Here is a 21,072-nt window from a genome sequence, read left to right on the forward strand (position 1 = left end):
CCCTTCGCTAATTAGACCACTTTTACTATATGTAGGTTGTAATAAATAATAAAGAGTGATCAGTTTTTAATAATTTTGCGCCTTGTTACCCTCTCTTCCTTGCATGCTGATTATTTTCAGCCGCGAACGGTTGTAATCGGGAAACACTGGTTCGTCATTTTCGGTTCTAACGATAGGTGACATACGCGCGAATTCGAACGAATCTCCGAACCGAGATAAAGCGTCACAACCTGAGCTGCTGGCATTTTACGGACGAGAGGACGGAAAGAAACCAAATTGTTGGACATCAAAGGCCTGAATTAGAGGAAATCGCGGGTCCACGTACATTTGTCGACACTGCGTAGTCGCATTGTAAGCAAACAGGAATACGTCGCGATACATAGGCCCTATCCCCGACGATCGCCCTAATCACACGGCGGTCTGGCGCCCTAATAAATAATCAAGGATAAAGAGCCAATCAGGCCTTGTGGCGGAAGAGCTTCGAGATTGCGGCTAAAACCCTCCGAAAGACCCCGCCACAAATTTAAATATTATTTTATATTAATTTATATAAATTTTCAATTAACTTGAACTATATATATATATAAATTAAATATTATTTTATATTAAATTATATAAATTTTCAATTAACTGGAACAGATTTTTTTTTTATCAAAATAAAATTTAACATTAAAATACAAAATAGTAGATTAAAAGAGAAAAAAAGTACACAAACATTTTTTTTAATAATTGGCACTTTATTAAAAAAAAAGAACAAATTTACGCAAAATAAGCATAACTTTGTTAAAAAATCAGTTATCAATGTGTCGAATTCTTGCTTCTCTTTCGTAAAGTGCTATTATCTCTGTTTTATATTTAAATTCGTATTACATTTATCTATTGTAAAACTGTTAATCATATTTACTTGCAAATTATAATTATTTAAATTTCATTCGATATTAAATTTAATTTATTATGTTAACTGGTACCTAATAAATGATCATAATAAGTTGAAATTCAAGATTAGCGCATTGAAGTTGATTAAAAAAGTGATTTTATTTATTTTAAGAGCATGTAATTATCGATTTTGTACAGTAAACAATAATTTTCTCATGTCTGTGACGTCACTCTCTATATATCGTCTTGATTTAGATCAAGTGCTAACACATTCAGGAGTGTAGGTGAGTTAACGCTTTAGTTTTGATAGCGTATTTTCTCAGATTTTGAATGTGTGGCGGGTTGCTATTGCATAGTGAAAAGTGAAAAAAGAAACAGATCAGACTAGACCGTTACAGTAGACTTTGATTTCTATAAATAACTTAATATAGTTTTTATACAGGTTGTATTTGGGAGAGATTTTGTATGTGAATAAGAACATCGAGTTATGTCATTGATTAAAGGGACATAATATAATTCAAGTAACCCTATATGTCAATCAATCATTTAAATATCCCGCTTGGGTTACAGTAGTTAGATGATTTGAATAGGTTTGATTAGTAACGGATTTCGTTCGCTTCACTTCCAATCTCGACATCGCCCAGTAAAGACTTAATTAAACTTACCTCTCTATAAAAGTATCCTTTATTAATTAACATGCACAGAATTTCTGTATTTCCCTGCATAAATCCATCAGATAGTATGCCAATATAATTTCTTGCTAATAATTAAATATATAGTATAAATTGTATAAATATTGCACGCTAGTCGTAGTTATAACAAATTGTTTATTGATATTAAAGACGTAATAATTAAAAGAGATTACAAGTTGTTAATATAGGAATAGAAACAATATAATCAAATTTAATCATATAAAGTAATGACAAATAATGATACTGTAGAAAATTCATTTTAAAGTTACAAAATAAAAGTAAAGTTGTATCTTAAATTAGTAGTTGTTGATGTAATTATAATCGCCATCAAAATTAATTAATATGATATACAATTTTTATTCGCTAATGGAGTAATATTATTTAAAACATTGACAATATAGAGTATACTTTAATTAATTTATTGTAATTAATCCTAGCTTTATTAGAGATAACAATATGAATACTCATGGTCAAATATACTTTCAATGCAAAAGTTTTTTACATAAAATGAAAACTTTTTTAATGCAAGAGTTTAAAATAATAAAAATTTACATTGAGTACATTACACATACTTAATTATTAGGAATTTCTAATTATACATAAAGTAAAGATTATTTCATTAGTCAATTTAACAAAAACATAATGCTGTTTCACCTTAAAGGAACCTTTATTTTTTTGTTCCACTTACTATAATTTATCTTTTTTTAATTTCTTGGGTTCGTGTTCTTCCATATCTTCTTTAGAGTTGATTTTACCTCGATTTTCAGTTTTTTTTGGTCTTTCACAGTCATTCTTTTCTTCTTTTTCGTTAATACCTTTATTTTCCTTGGTTGTAAAAGCTTGTCGAATCTCTTCAAGCGATTTGCCTTTGATCATATTGGCAACAGTTTTACAACCTACGTCGAGTAAGCCTTTAATATCGAGGTAGTTAGCGGCGAGGATGATATTGAATAATATATTGTTTTCAACCTGTATAATAAATATTTTTAATATTGAAATTTTTAAATATAAAATAAAATATTTCAATAATATTTTTTAATATCTACATACAAAACAGTTGTTTGCAAAACAAACTGTGAATAGTTTTAAGTTGAATTTCAAAACAACAACGCATGAAAGATTTATGCAACAAATTTAAATCTAACAGGGCGTAAAATCCAAAATCAACGTAAATCCAATTTAAACTCATTTAATCATAAAGCCGAACTTACTTCCATAAACCTTTTATCCCATGGTATAATATTGGTTGCATTCTTTTCAATATCTTCAGTCTCGTCGTAGGGTGGATCATTTTTGTGATATTCACACCACTCAAGAACCTTCTCCAAAATGGAGCCTTTAACAATGGACAAAACGATTGGATTACTATCTGTATTGTCGATAGAACCCAAGTCTTCCAACATGGTTTTGATGGTCGTAGATTGCTGGATAGTCTCGAAATCAACGTGAAAGATTTGACCGTCAGAACTTTGCAAGTTGATCATCATCTGTGATTGATGAATAATTCTTATTATTGATTAGCGTGTAAAATAAGTTTGAAAATTCTAATTGATCATGTACATTACAGTACTTAATAAAAATGTATTTCATCAAAAGGAACAGCACTAAATGTTTTTATACTCATGAAGTTTTAAAATTATATAATAATCGTGCATAATGCATGTTTGTATATAATGAAAGATGATATGTAATTCAGTTACATATGTACTAAGCATACTATATACGGTACTCATAGCAAAACAAAGTAATAGTAGATTCGATAGACTTTTAGAAATCAACAATGAAATTAATATTGTATTATGAGATTTGCGATATATATTATGAAAAAAAGTTATTAGCGTTAAAGATAACTGGCTGTATTACGATGACCGAAAAAGCAACAAATTTAAGTCCCAAGATAAACAAACAAAAATTAATTACAGTCACAAATTGTCAAATGAGAGAAATTAAAATAAACAAAATATGCGTTAATAATGAAATGAACGAACAATTGTAAAATACATTAAACGCTTGTCTGCAATTTTGGAAACAAAAATAAATATTTTCTCTCGAATAAATTTATTCGAATAACAAATCAACCAAAGGCAACATTATTTGAGACCTAAATTCAATACAAAAACATCGAAAAATTTCCGGATGTCAATATAAAATGCGTACGTAACTCACCTTGAATTAGTAGTTGCAAATATAATAATAATGTTAATAATGTCAGTGTACTATCCACGTGATGATGTCAGTAGTTACGGTAAAATGTCTTATGATTTCCTTGAGCCTTCAACACTAAAGTGGTTAGCGCCTTCGACTGGAACAAACAAGCTTCTTGCTCTCCGCATTCACAATTTAATCACAATCCCTACCTTTATTTGCCTTTATTTCGACTCTCGAGTCTTAATCGACGTTTACGTTCGATAATCGAAGGTCATATATAGCGTTAAAATGCAGTAGAGTAGTTTAAAATTCAAATGAGTGAAAAAGAAATCTATTAAATTAAATCAAATTGTACTGGTTGCTTGGAAAGCTATTAAAATTTCACAAGAGTATTTAACAATCAATATATCTTTATAAACTGCCATGCAATATTATTATAAATAAAGACAAGGATAGTGCGTTTGAGGCTTTCATGAAGAACCTAGGATTCTTCTGCTAATATTAGAGATAGTGTAAAGAAATTATAAAAGAAATCCAGCTAAACTAGTTTCATTTTTCAGGCGTACACTAAAACTAACATATTGCTAATAGAGTAACCTTTTTCAAAACCCTCATTCATCAGATAAACCATTTCCAAGGTTAATGCATTTTTCTTTGTTAACAATATTCGGATCAACTTACATTATTAACAAATCTTCAACTGTTACGTGAACATAGTTAACATAACTGTATTGTAAAATTCTATACATATCAGGATAAGAAGGCAAAGGATTTAAAGAATTTAAAATCGTACTAGGAACCATCCACTCGTTAGTTGATTCTAATGAATTAAAAAATACCATAGAGGAACACAAGCATAAAGTAATCAGCATCGATAATATTTGACATCGCATTACATAATTAAAATTGTCGTTATGCTTCATTAAAATAGAACATCATAATAAAAATTAAAATATCTATACAGTCAACAAACTTCTAACTATAATTGTTCAATATTGACTACCCAATGTTACATACAAAAAAGAGACATACAAAAAATTGGTTATAATAGTGCAGTCTGTGTGAAATGCGAAAAACGAAACGTAACTAAAGAGTGTCCAATCTAAAAAAATTAAAGAAATAAGATAAGAAAATTGTCATGGTAACTATATTGCAAGTTACAAAGAAAGTCCAATTCCTCAAACAGCTGCAACAAAAATTATTTCCCAATTCAAGAAAAAATCTTTCAGTCAAGCTTAAACAAATTTAAATATAAATACAGAGTCAGATCAACCAAAACATACGCCCAAGTAACGACAAAACAAAACGAATAGAGTGAGACAGAAGAATCAAAACGAACATATACACAGTCAGAACCAAGTACACACAAGAACGATCAAAATAAACTTGAGCGTATGATGGAGCAACTAATGCAAAGAATGGCACTGTTCTAAATCTATTAACCTTACTAGTAAATAAAATGGTACTACAAACAGTTTAAAACTCGCTACCTGGAACGTAAATAGTTTTATGCAGAGATGATTTGAATTAAAAAGGTGAAATACTCTATGACTCTTTAAAACACATAATTGCAGCAGTCCAATATGTACTGAAGGAGAAAAAGAAAGAGAAAAAGAATTTTTATGCCTAGACTTAACATTAGACCATTCATTTAGTATGAATCATACTGCACTTACAAATATTCAAAATAGTAAACTATATAAAAATTAATTAGGAAAAATAAGTACTACTCATTGATAAATTTAATGCTTAACATGTAACGTCCCGCTTAAAGGAGTGTCTATACAGGGTCCCTCTTCCTTCCTGACCCCGAGGCCGTCCCGGTCCAAGTTTCTGTATGCGCACACCATCTCTATAATTTCGAGTTCATAGATAAAGATGCGTATCTCGCATTCATTATGAAACTTGCCACCAAGCTCGAAGTTAAAGAGATGGCGTGTGCATATAAAATCTCAGACGGAGACGGCTCCGGGGTCAGGAAAGAACAAAATTTTAATCTGTTGAAAAGTTATACGCACTAATGCAAAACTGTTTTTACGCCATTTTCCATGAATTGGCGAATTTTTACCTTTTAAGAATTTAAAACTTTTTTCTATCAATTAAATGTCATTGTATTTAAAAGTAAGTTTTTTTATAGATACTAATCTATCATGATAAAAAAATTAAATTATGACATGCAGTACGATTACACATACGGGTATTTCTTAGCTATTTCAATTAGCTCAGGAACACTGAGTGACGAAATTTTTCAAACTTTGCACAATTGTTGTATATATTCATTTTCCTACATTTTGATAGAGAAATAATTAGATCAAAAGTTATTATATCAAAAACAGGAAATGCATATTTTCATTTTCAAGAGGTTTCTGAACTTCGCAGTACGAACAAGGCGTTCATTAACCAAACTTTTCACTGCAATTAAGGCATTTTGTTGATGGAATAGGACACAATTAATATGAAAACACATTTTTCAATAACCGGAAATGTATATTTTGCATTTCCCGAGGTATTTTAGGCAAAATAAATGCGCCAGGCATCACGTAAGTAATTAACTTGGCAGAGCATGAAAAAACTAAATTTTTTTAGCTGCATTGCATTTCTTTTCATTGGAATAAGTATTAATTAATACGCCACATAATTTAAAAAAGTATTAATTTTCTTAATCTTTTTCTTCTTTCTTTACCGTTTCTTTTTCATCTAGAGTTCAAACAGAATATACAAAGAAACGATACGAAATGGAAATCCTTTCGGTATTTATCTTCCTCGCAGTCATCAGCACCACCACACTGTCAAACTCACCGTCTATAGGTGTGGGGACTATAAACCTAACATAACGACCGTCTCTCTTGTCGATATCGGGTCTTGTGATTTCGAAGACATTAAGCCAACGCAAACATCTATATACATCCAACTATTACAATTAATTAAATACAAAAAGATCTTTATAACACAGTGTAAGATCCAAGTTAAACTTACAGCGTGTCACTGCGGCATGCTTTCACACAATTCTAAGGTTGAACGCGGCATTGAAAATTACATAAAAAGGGGTCTCATCAGATGATTGCTTCGACATAGCACGATACGGTGAGTTCAAACTTGAAGAAGCCATCATAAGAAACATCAGAGTAAACGCAACAATTATTGAAACTGTCACCAGCCATGGCTCGTTATTCAGTGAGGGAAAATGTTAAGGCGTTCGTTTAGTAATAAATGGCATTGAGTACAAAACTGCACACGAATACTCAGAACTTACAATCACAGTTCAGGTATTTTACGTGAGTGCGAAAACAGAGAAAAATGAAATATATCTTCCTCTTCGTACTCGATGTACTTATACTGATGGTCATTGTTTCACCAATGAGGAATACTATGCTTTTTGGGAAATAAACCCGGAACCTTAGTGTGATTATAATATGTATGAGACTTTGTATCAAGGATATAGCACTACAGTGTCTGATAACATCACGCATGCTCCAGATGTGTATTTCACCAACTCAACCGGAAATATACAATTCGGATTAGCCGTTGAAAGTTCATTTGATCTATGCGGATACCGCCTCATTTCCACCGAACAAGCCAAACTTTTTATAGTAGATATACAACCAGGCCGTTCCTTTCCCGCAAAACAGGGGATCGTTGTCTATTTATCAAATAAAATAAGATTTTATTAGTGTTCTTAAATATTGTGTTTAAAATTCATTGTTATAATTCCATTGTATTAATTCAATTATCGCTCACGGAGTAAATTCTATTTATTAAATAAAGTGGGATTTTACTAGTGCTCTTAAATATTGTGTTTAAAATTCATTGTTACCACTTCCATTGGGATTAATAGGAAGACATCCATCAACGAGAATAAGAATCGGAAATAATATTCCTCTAATAAAGAACGATCCAGATTATCCAGCAACAAAGTAAGAGTTGGAAATAATATTGCTTGACAATCAACAACTCAGGTAAGTCCTGCCATTATATATATATATGTATCGATCATACCGTCTTAAAATTGAAATTCATTGATTTAAATAAATACATGTCACGGCTACGGAGTCGCGACATAACGCCTGAGTCAGAGTGCAGACGACCCTTCTACGGAGGACGAAAAGGAGGAGAAAATAGACCCGATTAAATTGACGCCACAACCAACTACATCGGCCCATACAAGGGAAAATGATGCTGACTGACGCTTACACTTCCTTATACCGCCTCATGACGAACAACGAAAACCATGGTCAGAGCAGCGAGTCCATGATGACTTCGCACGGTTTGGACCGATAGACTACATAAAAATATGGCAAGGCTCTTATGGACCTATGGCGGTGATCAAGTATATATATAGTTAGAGTGTCACCTCGGCATTGTCGAAGCTGGACAAACGTTACAAGGCGAAACATTCATCACCTCACCAAGTAGCAGTAAAGCTTCGTAATAGGTCCATATATATTTACCATAGTACCTGTAAACATTACGTGACCAAAACAGAGCTGGAAGTACACAAAATAATTTTTCAATATTAGAATAGAAAAGTACTAAAAACTCATTGGTTCTGTGGAAAAGCTGTATATCTCTCCGATTGGGACCAGCATTTAAAAGAATGTAACCTAGGGACCTAAGAATACAACGTGTCCCCTTTTGATGATATAAAACGGTTAACGCTATCAGACTTAGGTCATTAATAAATACACAGGAGACTAATAGATTTGTTAAGTTGTTTTATCTTAATTAAAAACACGCATCTCAGTGTCTGAAGTGGCACATTGCAATATTCATCACTTCAAAAGTGGGAGCTTCTTTAACAAGCTTCACACTTTTTTAAATAATAGGGGAGGTATTACGTCCCAAGAAAGTCAGACATCGGACGCTGAAATATTGTCGAAACAGCAGTTTGCGTGCGACTTTCAGTTTTTCTCACGCAAACGACTAACTACGCGGTTCCTCGCTCTCAAACGATACTATTAAAAATCAGTGAAGTTTTAACTCGAACCGAAACATTCCGTTCATTCCCCTCTCGACTTGTAAAGTGTGACGCTGTAAGTGGTGCTTTAGGCATATTACATTTAGACCAAGGGTGATGAAGGGTAACCTACCACGACGGGGTTTTTCTTTCGATAGTCCTACCTAGCTTCGCTATCTCTATACCAATTTTCCCAGCAAATTACGGATATACTCGAGATTTAAAAGGGAAAATAAATATTTGTAAATTCTGGACGAAACATAAATAAATGACGTGTCAATATGAAAGAATCAATATTGCATTAAAATCCCAAGTATTCATATATAACTTTCACTAGAATCACTAGAAGTATAAAGATTGTGACGGAGAATTTACAGCAACACTTTATTACGCAGATAAGTACTTGCAGACATTAGGTCACAGACGTATTAGCCTAAAATCAGGAAACAAAGCTGAAGACAATGTAACATCAAGTAAAATTTCAACAGTCGTACCAGAAAATTCGAAGAATCAATTCATGAATAATTAAAAGAACGTTCTAACAATGAAAGTAACAGTTTTTCATAGAAAGTGATAGTAATATATTACCTAAGCCGATGAAAATACTGCCGAACTATCTTATGTCAAATTTTGATTATTGCATGGTAAATGTTGATATATTTACTGTTGAAAGATATAACGGAGCTTCAAATCATCCCATTAGAGATCGACGAACATTCTTTATTAATAAAGCGAATGAAAGAGAATAACCAACGATATTTACACCAAATCACGAATTTCTATTATTTTCACGAGAATTCCGAACTTTATCTAATGCTGGTTGACGATTTCTCGATGGTGATATTATTGATGCTATAGCTGCTGTTCATGAAAAATATTGGTAAAATATAATTTTTATTCCTACTCAACAAATTAAACTTTTGTTAATTAAGTTACCAAAATATCAAATTGGGTCATGTATCACCTACATCAAGATTTTTATGGAAAAATATTAATGCCTGTTGAAAGTCCAGAACATTGGACGGTATTTATTATTCATACTGTTAATGAAACGTGGACTCACGTAGATCCATTAGGAAATTCTACAGAAAAAAGTTCATGTTTACAAACGTATTTCACCAGGTTCAAAGCATATTTGAATAATAAATTAATCAAGTCAATCGCAAATTTAATACGCGTAAAAAATGGAAGTTTGAATTTTTCAGAGAAAAGTGTATATTGATTAGATATAATGCTTGCTGTTGGATATAAAAGTCATTCGATTTAAATTTCAACCCACTGAAATATTGCAAAAAAATTGCACAGAATTTGGTAGATAATTCGAAGGATATGACAAACGTATATCAGCATTGTTTCAGCAAATCACAGAATTAAATATCGGCTACTTGTATTTTTTACCGTAGAAATGCTCATCACCGTTGTTCCAGCATCAGTGATAATAATATCATTTTTATGTGATTTATGCTTTCATGACCCACGCTTCCGTTAAAATAAAAAGCCTTTTTTTACTTGTATTGTACAAAGTTGGTCATCAAGCTTTGAAAAAAATGTTGAAAGTATACAGAATATTTATATACTTACAAGAAGAAAGTATTACCAATTAATATTGACGATTGTGGAAAAACGAAAATGTAATTTAACACTCTTTTTTTATCCACTCTTATCACGGACTCCTGTATTTATTAACTATGACTAACACATGTTCTATCTTCTACAACAGACATCGAATGAAGTACGTGAATTGAAACATCAATCTCTCTTATTTATATACATTAATTCCAGACGTTCTTGTTAATAATATTGTTCAATTTTCTAATCCAAGGATTTGGAAAAGGCAATTGATCGGAGTAAAGTTATTTCAGAATTCCTACAGTGAGTTATTAGGTTATTAGACTAAATTGTTATCAGGCCCTTGCTGTTCAAATAATCAACAGAAATTTTGATTATATTTCTAATAGTAATTACAAAACGTTACGTTAAATTTTTATGCTAAATAATTCATTGATTTTATCTTTCTTCATTTATAGATTAAGAACTCACTTCATAAGTGATCGACTAACTTAATTGGATTTCAATGTGAAAATTTATACTTAATTAGCGTATTTATTTCTGATCATCTTTTGTATTTATTATTCTCAACTGTGTACGGGAACTAGAAAGTGTAATAGATAATAATAGTACATTACGATACAAGTGTGTAAAAGTAGACTGTTGTCTCGTGTGGCGTTTAAGCCCGAGCGAAGCTAAGGTAGAAAGATACACGAGACGAGAAATACTCTTTCCCGAACATGTGTCGTACCTTATTTTTTGACATTCCATGCACAAAGTGTGTCTTTCTTGCACGCACGGCAGAAAATGTGCGTTGAAAATCGCACTTTCCACACGTCGTATCAAAAAATACGGTACGACACATATATGTTCAGGAAAAAGTTTCTCGTCTCATGTACCTTTCCACCCTCGCTTCGCTCGGGCGTAAACACTGCATGAGACAACAATCTACTTTTTCGCTCTTGTATCATAATGTACTATTTCGATACGATGCGTGGAATGCTCGTTTTTGGTCGAGTGTGCGGAAAGTACGTGCTTTCTGCACGCATCAATAGATTTAGTTGCTAAATAGTACATTACGATACAAGTGCGGGAAAGTAGATTCTTGTCTCGTGTGGTGTTTACGCCCTAGCGAAGCGAGGGTGGAAAGGTACACGAAACGAGAAACTCTTTGCCGAACATATACCGTACCATAGTTTTTGATACGATGTGTGGAAAGTGCGATTTTCAACGCACGTTTTCTGCCGAGCATGCGGGAAAGACACACTTTGCGCACGGAATGTCGAAAAATCAAATTCATTCTCTGAAAATTCAATTGAAAAGAAACAACGGAATAGAGTAAATCAGCGCTCGTAAAATGAAACGACGTGATTGGTGCTACTCCGATCGACTTATTTTTCCTGAGCTCTGAACTTAGCGTTTTAGTTCGGGAAATTTCTCGAACCCAACACTGATCACGCACAGGCAGTTGAGTTGTCCAGATCTTGGTTTTGGCACAAGGCTGCAGGACGGTTTGTACAACAAAAGAAGATAATTTGTTCTCTCAGTAGTATATACTAGGTAGTATATTAATTAGGTATTATACTTTTACTTTGTGTGCTACAAAAAGCATCAAATTATTGCTATTTACCGATTCTACAATTGTCATCATTCTCTACAAAGTAAGTTTCCGACATACTCTTATTCCAAAATATCTACTAAGACGCTTTTAATGTCCAGTTGGAACTTGGAATTGTAAATTTTTATTTTTTAATTTCTAATTTACAAAAAATATATATTAAAAAATATCAAGGTCACATGCCTTATACATATTTTTTGTGCGCTCTACTGTTATATATTAGTTATTATGTATATTATTTATAAATTTCTTATAATCACCTGACTTTGCAATTTCAGTGTGCTAAAACATAACCATAAAATATAAAATTCAATTACCCAAAGCCAAAAATTACTTCGTTACTGTAGTTAGCCTGTCCTATCAAAGATAATAATTATTTAAACATATATCTATGTCATTATTGCTATGCATTTTGTTTGTGAGTGATGACTACATATTTCTTTAATTATTTAAAACTTTAATTTGGTTTTGTTATAAATAATTTACAAACAGAAATGTGGAAAATATTCTTTTGCTTTGTAAAAATATTTGTATAGATGTTATGTCATTAATAAATAAAATTTTTCATCGTCAGATGTCTATGATCAATCTTGAAAGTTCCGATAAACAAATCTTCAAAGTTGAACGCAAAGCAGCTGAACAGTCAATCACTATCAAGACTATGCTGGATAGTATGTGTTCAACCGAAGAAGATGAAAATGAAGTAATTCCTTTACCTAATATTAATGGCCCTATTTTAAAAAAGATTACAGAATGGATGACTTATCATAAAAATGATCCATCATTAAATGAGGTAGGAAATTTAGAAAAGAGGACTGATATCACAAATCAATGGGACAAGAAATACTTGTCGGTAAGTTTTATTTTATGAATACACAACATTTTGTAACCATTGTTTTTAATTAATGATTACAATAAGTTCTAACACTTTTATCAACATTTTGATAACATTTATTTTTAGAAAGTACTTAAAAATGTGATAAATGAAATGGATCATATATATATAATACGAATCACAATAATGTGATAATACCAGATAATTTATACAACTTTCATTAATTTACAGTACAAACTATAATTTGTTACTTTTGTACAGGTCAATAAGGAAACATTATTTGAACTACTTCTTGCTGCAAACTATCTTGAAATAAAGGGTCTAATCGATATTAGTTCCAAGGCTATAGCTAATGTAATTAAAGGCAAGACATCAGATGAGATTCGTAGAGCTTTTAAATTTAATCAAATGGCTAGAAAAGAAGAAAACTCTGATGAATCTGAATCTGAGCAAGAAACACAAAATATTAACAACGAGGAGCTCAAAAAACTCGTAGAAAAGATTGAAGAAGTTTAGTGTAATACAGTAAATGAAGTCATGAAAGAAGCATTCAGACATGTACAAAAAATTAAAGATGAAAATGTAGTATGATGTTTTTTTCTAAAACAAAATTATCAAGACTTTTATCAAGATGAAGTGTTCAACTATTGATATTATTCTGCTTTATTTTTAATAATTTATGATCCTTAAACATTTTATATTACATTTTATATAGTTACAAATAAGTCTAAAATAGTTTGAGACTTCGTCTGTTTAATAAAAAAAATTGAATTGCTAGATTAGATTTTTATTTTAATGTGGTAAAAAAAATACATTAAATGCTATTTCATAAAATCAAGCTGTAATTTCTACCAATTTCATTTAACAAATGGTATAACGAAAAATATTGTCTAAATAATTTGAAGAAAAAAACATTAATCATTTTAAACATTGTCAAATTTTTACAATTAATGGATTTCTAAACTAGTTTTTTTAACTCTCTCAGCCATAAAAATGTTCAGATTTTCATTAAATTTAGTATTACAATTATTAGCTAAAATGTGGCATAAGAAAATAAGCAGATGATATAGATTTATATAAATAGATAGATTTGAAAGTTAGATAAAATAATGAGTTACTACATTTATTTTCTGTTTCTTATCATTTGTATTATTAGTACGATAATCAAAATTATTGTTTTGATCACACTGTTTACTTTATTTAGAAACTACACATCGTAAGAGTTATTTAACAATGAAATTATCGTCAAAATAGATTAAATAATTCATTTTTTGCAAGCGTCTAAAGCGTCGCTTCTTAACTTGTCGAATTGGCCAATGCTCTATTGCGTTCAATTATTTATCAGTAATCAATTTTCGTATCTTTTTGGTAATTGTCAGTTCTTGTTCGTCATTGGCTAACCACTTGAACGACAGTCATATCCTGCGGCCTTTGATGTATATGGGATCGGATATTAAAAATAATACAATCCTTTTAATCTCTGTTGCGACATATCTTCCAGAATATTAGGCTCAAGTTACGTCAGTTTGTTGGAAAATATTTAAGTTCCAAATTTGATCATGAAAGCCGAAAGCTTACAGTTGGTTCATCAGATTGATAAAAGTGACGAATAACGAATGATGTATGCTTTGTAAAGGTACGTGCTTTGATTACCTGAGCCCAAACCGTTCCATAAACTATAATCATTGAAGCGTTTCTATAAAAAATCGTATATCAATTAATCACAAATAAAAATAAGAGTTCTCATGTTGACAAACGAATTATATTATCGTTTGTAAAAGACTTGGTACTTTTTATAATTACCTGATCAGTGCTATAAGTGACAAGCGATTTTAGTCTCTAGATCGGTGTGGCAGTGCCGTTTTTTGCATTTGCGATTACATCTAATGATATCACTTCCGGTTGTCTTTGTTGCACTGTAACTCTGTTTAACAAGGGTCTGTCTCTACATTTGTAATAGTAAATTGTGGCTATTGCGATACCCATGCCCATGATGATTACTATTGTTCCCAAGATTATTATTGCCAGATAGTAAGAAGCTATATCCCCATCTGTATCAATCATTTATCAAACAAAAATTATTCAATTATTTATTATCAGTTATCATATTTATTAAGCGACTCTCTACATAAGAGCCATTGGATATCGAACATCGAATATCAGACGTGCACAAAGGTGTAAAAATGAATTAATTATTTGACATTAATTTGTAAAATAAAAATATGTGTTGAACATGGTCTTTTCAGACCACGCCTAAATCTTTGGTAAGATAATGACAAACAAATAATTTGTTTTTTACCTTAGTATTTGTGCAACATCCGGTGTCCGATGGCTTTTATGTAGGAAGTTCCTAAGTATTTATTCAATATAAAATAAAGCGTTACTTACAATTTTCAGAATTGTCTGGTACTAGAAAATCACTGCTGTTGCATAATTCTTCTTCACAGCACTTATAACGATAACCGATGCCTTTCGCCTGTAATACATTGCTACAAATATCTCGATCTTGCTCTGGTGTTAAGATGCATCCGCGAGAAGATTGTCCGATGCCCCCGAGTTCTTTAACGGAGGATTTGAAGCACTAAAATTCCGAAAACATTTGCTATATATTTGCAAACTTAAGACATAAAGGGTTAATTCGCAGATGAAGTAATTGAAAGCTTTTACTTACGCCAATTATAGTCTTGCAAACTGACAATTTTTCGTCTGGTATTTCGCACTTACCGTCAGCACACTCATAGCAATGAAAACTTAAATCTGTCGTAATTAGCATTTTGGGTACGCACAATAAACTATTATACAAGGTAAATTTGAGATTATAATTTCATTCCTAAATGGAATAGTTATTGATTATTAGTAACATGATGTAGATAATATGATTTAATATTCATGAATTTCACGAACCGTTTGTGATATTTTTAAATTAGAAGAACCTTGATCAATCTTGTCACCAATAGCGTGGATATATATCTCTTTCACAGTTGAAAATAAAAATAAACTATTCATTAAGTGAATACCAGACCTACTAAAGCACTACCACGTAAATGGTACAAGAATGAGGTAAATTTGTCTGTGATTATCACCTTGACTTTCAGAAGTATATTAATTTCTGTCTTATAGTATTATAGTAGGCTTATACATTATATACCTTATATAAAAGCTTATAGGCGACCTGCTAAACAAGATTAAATCTGATCGACTGATGTACTTGAGTGTCATTTGGAATTTATTTAGTTTGTTGAAAGCCTATTTGAAACCTTATTTATCCCGTAGGTGGATTTATACGACTAGTGAAACCGACAGGACTATCAATATTTAGAATGCACATATTAACTTGTATTATATATTTAAATCTTGGATTTTACAAGTATGGAACTAATGAGCATGACAAAAATACATAAATATAAATACGTGTTGTAACATATAAAGAAAAAGTTATAAGTTCTATTTATATAAAACATGAGTTATGATAAATTATACAATAATTCAATTTAAAATCCTAGCTTTTTAAATACTAGTCATATCTAGCGCGCTTTGCCGCTCATTTTTTTTTCGCATTCATTTTAATGCACAAGTATAGATTAGAGCTTTTATTGTCGAAATTGAAAATTCTAAAAATTAATATAGATATAAATATTCCTTTGATTTGATATGAGATATAACCGATAATATTATTTATTAGTTAATAAATACGGAGTTACATAGATACTCATGATTAAAAAATGTTATAAATAAAGTATTAAGCTTTAATCATCTGATGTTTTGTGTTGAAAAATTTTCGTGTCAAAGTTTGAAAAATAAGTTAAAAAATGTAATATAAGTTCTAAAAACATTATAATTTTTTATGATGTAAATAACATGTACTTAATATACTTTAGTAGACGTTCATGGTTGTAATAATTAGTGTATTTCCAAACCATTTTCCAATATTTTACGTAACTTAATAAAATTAATTTTTTAGTTAATAATCATTGTACAATATTTTATAGTGATAATCTATTGATCTTTTATTGCCTTTTTTGTTTATTTGACCCTAAACTTTTGCATAGACCAAAGTTTAATTAATTTCCCTCTTGAGGTATCAGTCAGTTTTTATTTTGAGGTTTGTATGATATTAAATCAATCAATTCATTTTAAATTTATGTCAACTATACTAATACATTTTTCAAATATTTAATCATTTATAGTTACAACTATTACTAAATCCATTGGTGTAATTTCAGTTTTCGTGGTTACAAACATTATGTGTATAAGTTAAATAAAACAATTTCATTTTAATTGTACTATTCATTTATTTACACATACATTTATCGTAATTTATATTTGTTGTCATTTGGAAATATCGAAAAAAATATCATATAAATATAATATCTTTTTTCTAATAATCTATCAATGCTTGGAATATTTATTGAAATAGCGTAGTCAACTTATAACTGTAATGTCTTGTAAACAACATTTTTTGTTTACATAGATAATTTGTGTTCACGGGTAGCATAGGATACTTGCCATATATATATATATATATCCCAACTATGAAAGCTCATTGAAATGCTTTTCTTTTTTCAGAAATAAGTAGAGGAAGTTTCTGAATGTTCAGTACAGTAACCTACAGCATAAGTCATTTAATACGCATTATATGAATCTTGAAGCTTTCCTAGGTTGTTTCTTGATTCACTATATTTATTTTTTGGAAAACAGCATTAAAATTACTGCTTAAACGTGTAAGAATTAATTTACGACAAAGTATTTATTTGCAAAGACTGAGTACGTCGTTAACACAAAGTATGACGATTTGCAGTATGCGATATCATTGATTACTTGGTCTTTTATACTGTGTTTCTGGTGAGTTTCAATTAAGTAACTCAGTTCAGTCGTATTCCAGGTCTTGCGTCGCATCGCTTTGCTTTCCACTTATTTAACATAAATTTAGTTATATCTTAACACAATTTCTTAAAATTTAATTTATACCACATTACTTATTATACAATTCGTAATGATGTTCTGAATTTTTCAAATTTATGCAAGGAAAGTATCCTCACTGTTATTGAATTTAGTGCGCGATTAGATTTCTTAATGATGTCGTGACAGACGGTAGTTAAAAACCGGTGCACGTGGCGGGCATCCCAGAAAACACAACCCAATTCCAATAACATACCCTCCTGGAGCCTTATTGTAATGATGCTGGTCATGCGCACTTGGACATTGCGCAGTGCATTGTGCGCCGATCGTGTCTGTTACAAAACCAATGTTAATTTAAATAAATTAACAATAAAAATATTATTTATCATATCATAAAGTATGATCACATTTAAATATACGATAATAATAAATAAGCAGATTTTTTTATAAATAATCAGTTTCTCTTGGTAATTACATTTACGGCGAACCACATTACAGAAATTGGGAAATTTCGGGGGTTTTAACCGCGTTACCGAATTTCTTCCGCCACAAGGCCTGGCCGGCTCATTACTCCCGGATTTTTAGGGCGCCAGACCGCCGTCTAATTAAGGCGATCGTCGGGGGTAGGGCCTATCGGTCGTCGCGTATCCCGATTTGCTTTCACGGCGACTGCACCGGATGGGCAAACAGGCGAGTACTCGCGATCTCCTCTTCTCCAGGCCTCGGTGTCCAACAATTCGTTTCCCCTTTGTCTCCTCGCTTATGATATGCCGGCAGCTCAGATTTCAGGTCGAAAGTCCGTTCGAATTCGCGCGTATGTTACCTATCGTGGGACCCGAAAATATAACGAATCAGCGTTACCCGAATATAACCGCTCGCGGCTGAAAATAATCAGCATGCAAATAAGGCAGGGTGACAAAAGTAAAATTTATGTAAAGAACAATTGATCACTTTTATTGGCTTATTTTATAATGCATAAGCAGGTGGTCGGATTAATTAAGGTCAGTATGATTCTGTATAATTATGAGACTACGAAATAGTCGAAACTAATATTCTTCCGGTCGGTCTTTAATTGACGAAAATGGCGGAAGAGTCAGCGCAAATAATTAATTCACGGGTTTCAATTCGTCCACTTCCAATATTCGCAATAAATTACTATTTTGGCCAAAAGTTAGCGCGAATACTTTAAATTACGAGTTTTAATTCATCTACTCCCAATATTCGCAATAAATTACTATTTTGGCGAAAGGTTAGCGCGAATTAATTAATGACTATTTCTCTTTCGTCTGATCCTAACACTCGCAATAGCTACCTTCGTCGTTATTTACCCTCTCTCACCCCCCACTAAGATAGCTATCATTAATTGATGGGAAAGATCTACCCCTACTCTTATCTATTTTTCTATCCAGACGGAAATCAAATTTTATTCTAATTCGCTTATTGGTCGTGACGTCACCAGCGAGTTTCGTCAGAGGTTTCTAATTCTGTCGGTTAATTTATTGATTAAATTTAACGGGGTATTTGTCGCTCGCTATTATAATGGGGGTTAGTCGGTCGCATGCGAATTTTTATAATTCGGTATTTCTTTCATGTTCATTTTCTAATTATAATTTTAATTTTAGTTCGTTGTGAATAAATATATAATGTACGTCGTCTCAATTGTAGCGGGAGTAATAGGGAATCTCATTAATACTGTTATGGATTCTGGGCTAGTGAGATGGCTCTTGTGGTTATCAATCTTTTGTGGTGTCTTACGCATCTTGTGCTTCATAAGTTTTGTAATCATGATCCTAAAGGCTAGACTTTGGATGGTGTTTTGTAAACCTGATACAGTAAGAGACTATCAGTCAGTCCTACTCAGCAAATGTCTAGAGTTAAGCAACAATCAAATAGTGTAATCAAAGATATAAAGAAAACATCCTGCAGTTGTCTCTATATCTATTGGCTACTCTCTTAACTAGCTGTCTATCGATGATAGCATATGATTGCACTAAGCCAAGGATATCACATCGATACTCTATTAAGACAGATGTAAAGTGCAAGAGCACCAATTATGGAGACTACCAGTCCTCCCCCTGGGAAGGTACCATTCTCCAGTTACCTAAGGAGATAAGGAAAGAGCACAGAACATGCTCACTTAGGCTCCTCTCTAGGATGATGTACTGCACTTATTATAGGAACCCTACTCAGTTAGAACTGAATTCAGATGATATCTTCCTGGTCAATCACCAGATCAGTGAGCAAGATAGTCTAGATGCCTGGAACAAGGGTGTCTTTCAGTAAATGTGGCTCAAGATACCCGTGAAGGTACCCGGAGTCACTAAGATACTGATAGGAGCTGATTTAGATGCAGAGGGATTCCGCAAGACATCCAAGGAGATAACCAAGGTGGTGAAGGGGTATCTGGACCTACTATGGTCCACAGTAGTGGAGTTCCCTGATCTTAAGGTTAACCCAGCAGTGAGGTAGATAGATGGTGAAATATTGGAGTGGAATGCCGGAAGAGGCTCTTCCAAGACAGCTAGTGGAATACTGGCCTTGAGCAACATTCCTGTCACACACACCTGCAGCTGGTCTATTCTATACCAGGGGAGTAGGGAGATGCTGTTCAATCAGAAAGCTGATCGGTATTTAGCAGTAAGAGAACTGAGCAGTGGATTCAAGCTAACCTCTTAGATAACTGTGTGTGGTTTAAAGGTACTTCAGACCGAAGATAAGAGTGACTTCATAGTGAATTCTACTGCTATAGATATACCATGGTTGGACAATAACTTTGATGGGAGACTTAGTAGTGTGATATCATCTGGTCTACTAGTACTCAATCTTATGGTGCAGTCTAGTATATAAAGTACAGGAAGAACCATTATGGAAAATCAATGTATACTAGAGTATATGGTCAGACAAAACACAATGCAACTAGCAATTAAACATCCAACTGCTGCTGCCCATGCTTTAACGGGATCTTTGGGTTGGATCCTGATAGTTGCAGGAGAAAGTGTTGTACTCAAGAGATGCAGGGAGGTAGAGGTACAGTTGGCCCCCTCTGATGTGTGCCACACAAACATCCCTATCAAGATAGTGAACTCATCTACTAGTGTGTTTGCAGACCCTATCACCAGAGTAATCAAGATGTCCAGCCACACTATTGACTGCAAAGATGAATCTAACCTTATCTTCAAGATTTGTAGCACTTATTATCAAATGACTCCTGACCCTAAAGTAGCACTGGTCGTGGAGCCCCTCCCCAGTCGGCTACAACAAGCGAACATGTCATGTACTAGACCAAGTGAAGGATTGTATCCAGAAGAGGTTATCTACCACATTGAGTCATCATTGGATCATGTGAGCAGGAAAGAAGAGATAGAAAGGCAATTAGTCAAAATAGGAGGAGATGACTTTAGAACAGTACATGATGGAGTGGGTGGGATGAGGTGGACAGACCAGCGTCCACTTCTTCCGGGTCCGGTTGGGACCGAAACCCAACACAGGAGCCCCGCCGCCA

The 21,072-nt window shown here is 32.5% G+C and overlaps 3 protein-coding genes across 3 annotated transcripts; 1 reads left to right on the forward strand and 2 right to left on the reverse strand.

Moving 5' to 3' along the window:
• Nucleotides 1-1,829: 1,829 nt before the first annotated feature.
• Nucleotides 1,830-3,909, reverse strand: LOC131672607 (S-phase kinase-associated protein 1-like). Its single transcript, XM_058949992.1, has 3 exons — nt 3,735-3,909; nt 2,780-3,055; nt 1,830-2,537 (listed from the first exon to the last, which is right to left on the reverse strand). The coding sequence occupies exons 2-3, from the start codon at nt 3,053-3,055 to the stop codon at nt 2,256-2,258; spliced, it is 558 nt and encodes a 185-aa protein (XP_058805975.1). The 5' UTR covers nt 3,735-3,909; the 3' UTR covers nt 1,830-2,255.
• Nucleotides 3,910-11,651: 7,742 nt separating this feature from the next.
• Nucleotides 11,652-13,655, forward strand: LOC131672468 (S-phase kinase-associated protein 1-like). The gene is made up of 3 exons (XM_058949741.1): nt 11,652-11,879; nt 12,411-12,689; nt 12,933-13,655. The coding sequence occupies exons 2-3, from the start codon at nt 12,411-12,413 to the stop codon at nt 13,185-13,187; spliced, it is 534 nt and encodes a 177-aa protein (XP_058805724.1). The 5' UTR covers nt 11,652-11,879; the 3' UTR covers nt 13,188-13,655.
• Nucleotides 13,656-13,793: 138 nt separating this feature from the next.
• Nucleotides 13,794-15,760, reverse strand: LOC131672538 (uncharacterized). The gene is made up of 5 exons (XM_058949870.1): nt 15,576-15,760; nt 15,343-15,501; nt 15,060-15,252; nt 14,475-14,722; nt 13,794-14,367 (listed from the first exon to the last, which is right to left on the reverse strand). Exons 2-4 carry the CDS (start codon nt 15,442-15,444, stop codon nt 14,511-14,513), a joined length of 507 nt encoding a protein of 168 aa, XP_058805853.1. The 5' UTR covers nt 15,445-15,501; nt 15,576-15,760; the 3' UTR covers nt 13,794-14,367; nt 14,475-14,510.
• Nucleotides 15,761-21,072: the final 5,312 nt, after the last annotated feature.

The sequence above is a fragment of the Phymastichus coffea genome, unplaced genomic scaffold (assembly GCF_024137745.1).
Source record: "Phymastichus coffea isolate CEN01 unplaced genomic scaffold, Cenicafe_Pcof_1.1 PCOF00001, whole genome shotgun sequence".
NCBI classification, from domain to species: Eukaryota; Metazoa; Arthropoda; class Insecta; order Hymenoptera; family Eulophidae; genus Phymastichus; species Phymastichus coffea.

Coding starts and splice junctions, on each gene's coding strand:
- LOC131672607 (XM_058949992.1), bottom strand. CDS start 3,055: ATGATGATCAACTTGCAAAGTTCTGACGGTCAAATCTTTCACGTTGAT. Junction 2,538..2,779: donor GGGATAAAAGGTTTATGGAA/GTAAGTTCGGCT, acceptor TTTATTATACAG/GTTGAAAACAATATATTATT.
- LOC131672468 (XM_058949741.1), top strand. CDS start 12,411: ATGTCTATGATCAATCTTGAAAGTTCCGATAAACAAATCTTCAAAGTT. Junction 12,690..12,932: donor GGGACAAGAAATACTTGTCG/GTAAGTTTTATT, acceptor ACTTTTGTACAG/GTCAATAAGGAAACATTATT.
- LOC131672538 (XM_058949870.1), bottom strand. CDS start 15,444: ATGCTAATTACGACAGATTTAAGTTTTCATTGCTATGAGTGTGCTGAC. Junction 15,253..15,342: donor TTTGCAAGACTATAATTGGC/GTAAGTAAAAGC, acceptor TCGGAATTTTAG/TGCTTCAAATCCTCCGTTAA. Junction 14,723..15,059: donor ACCAGACAATTCTGAAAATT/GTAAGTAACGCT, acceptor TGATTGATACAG/ATGGGGATATAGCTTCTTAC.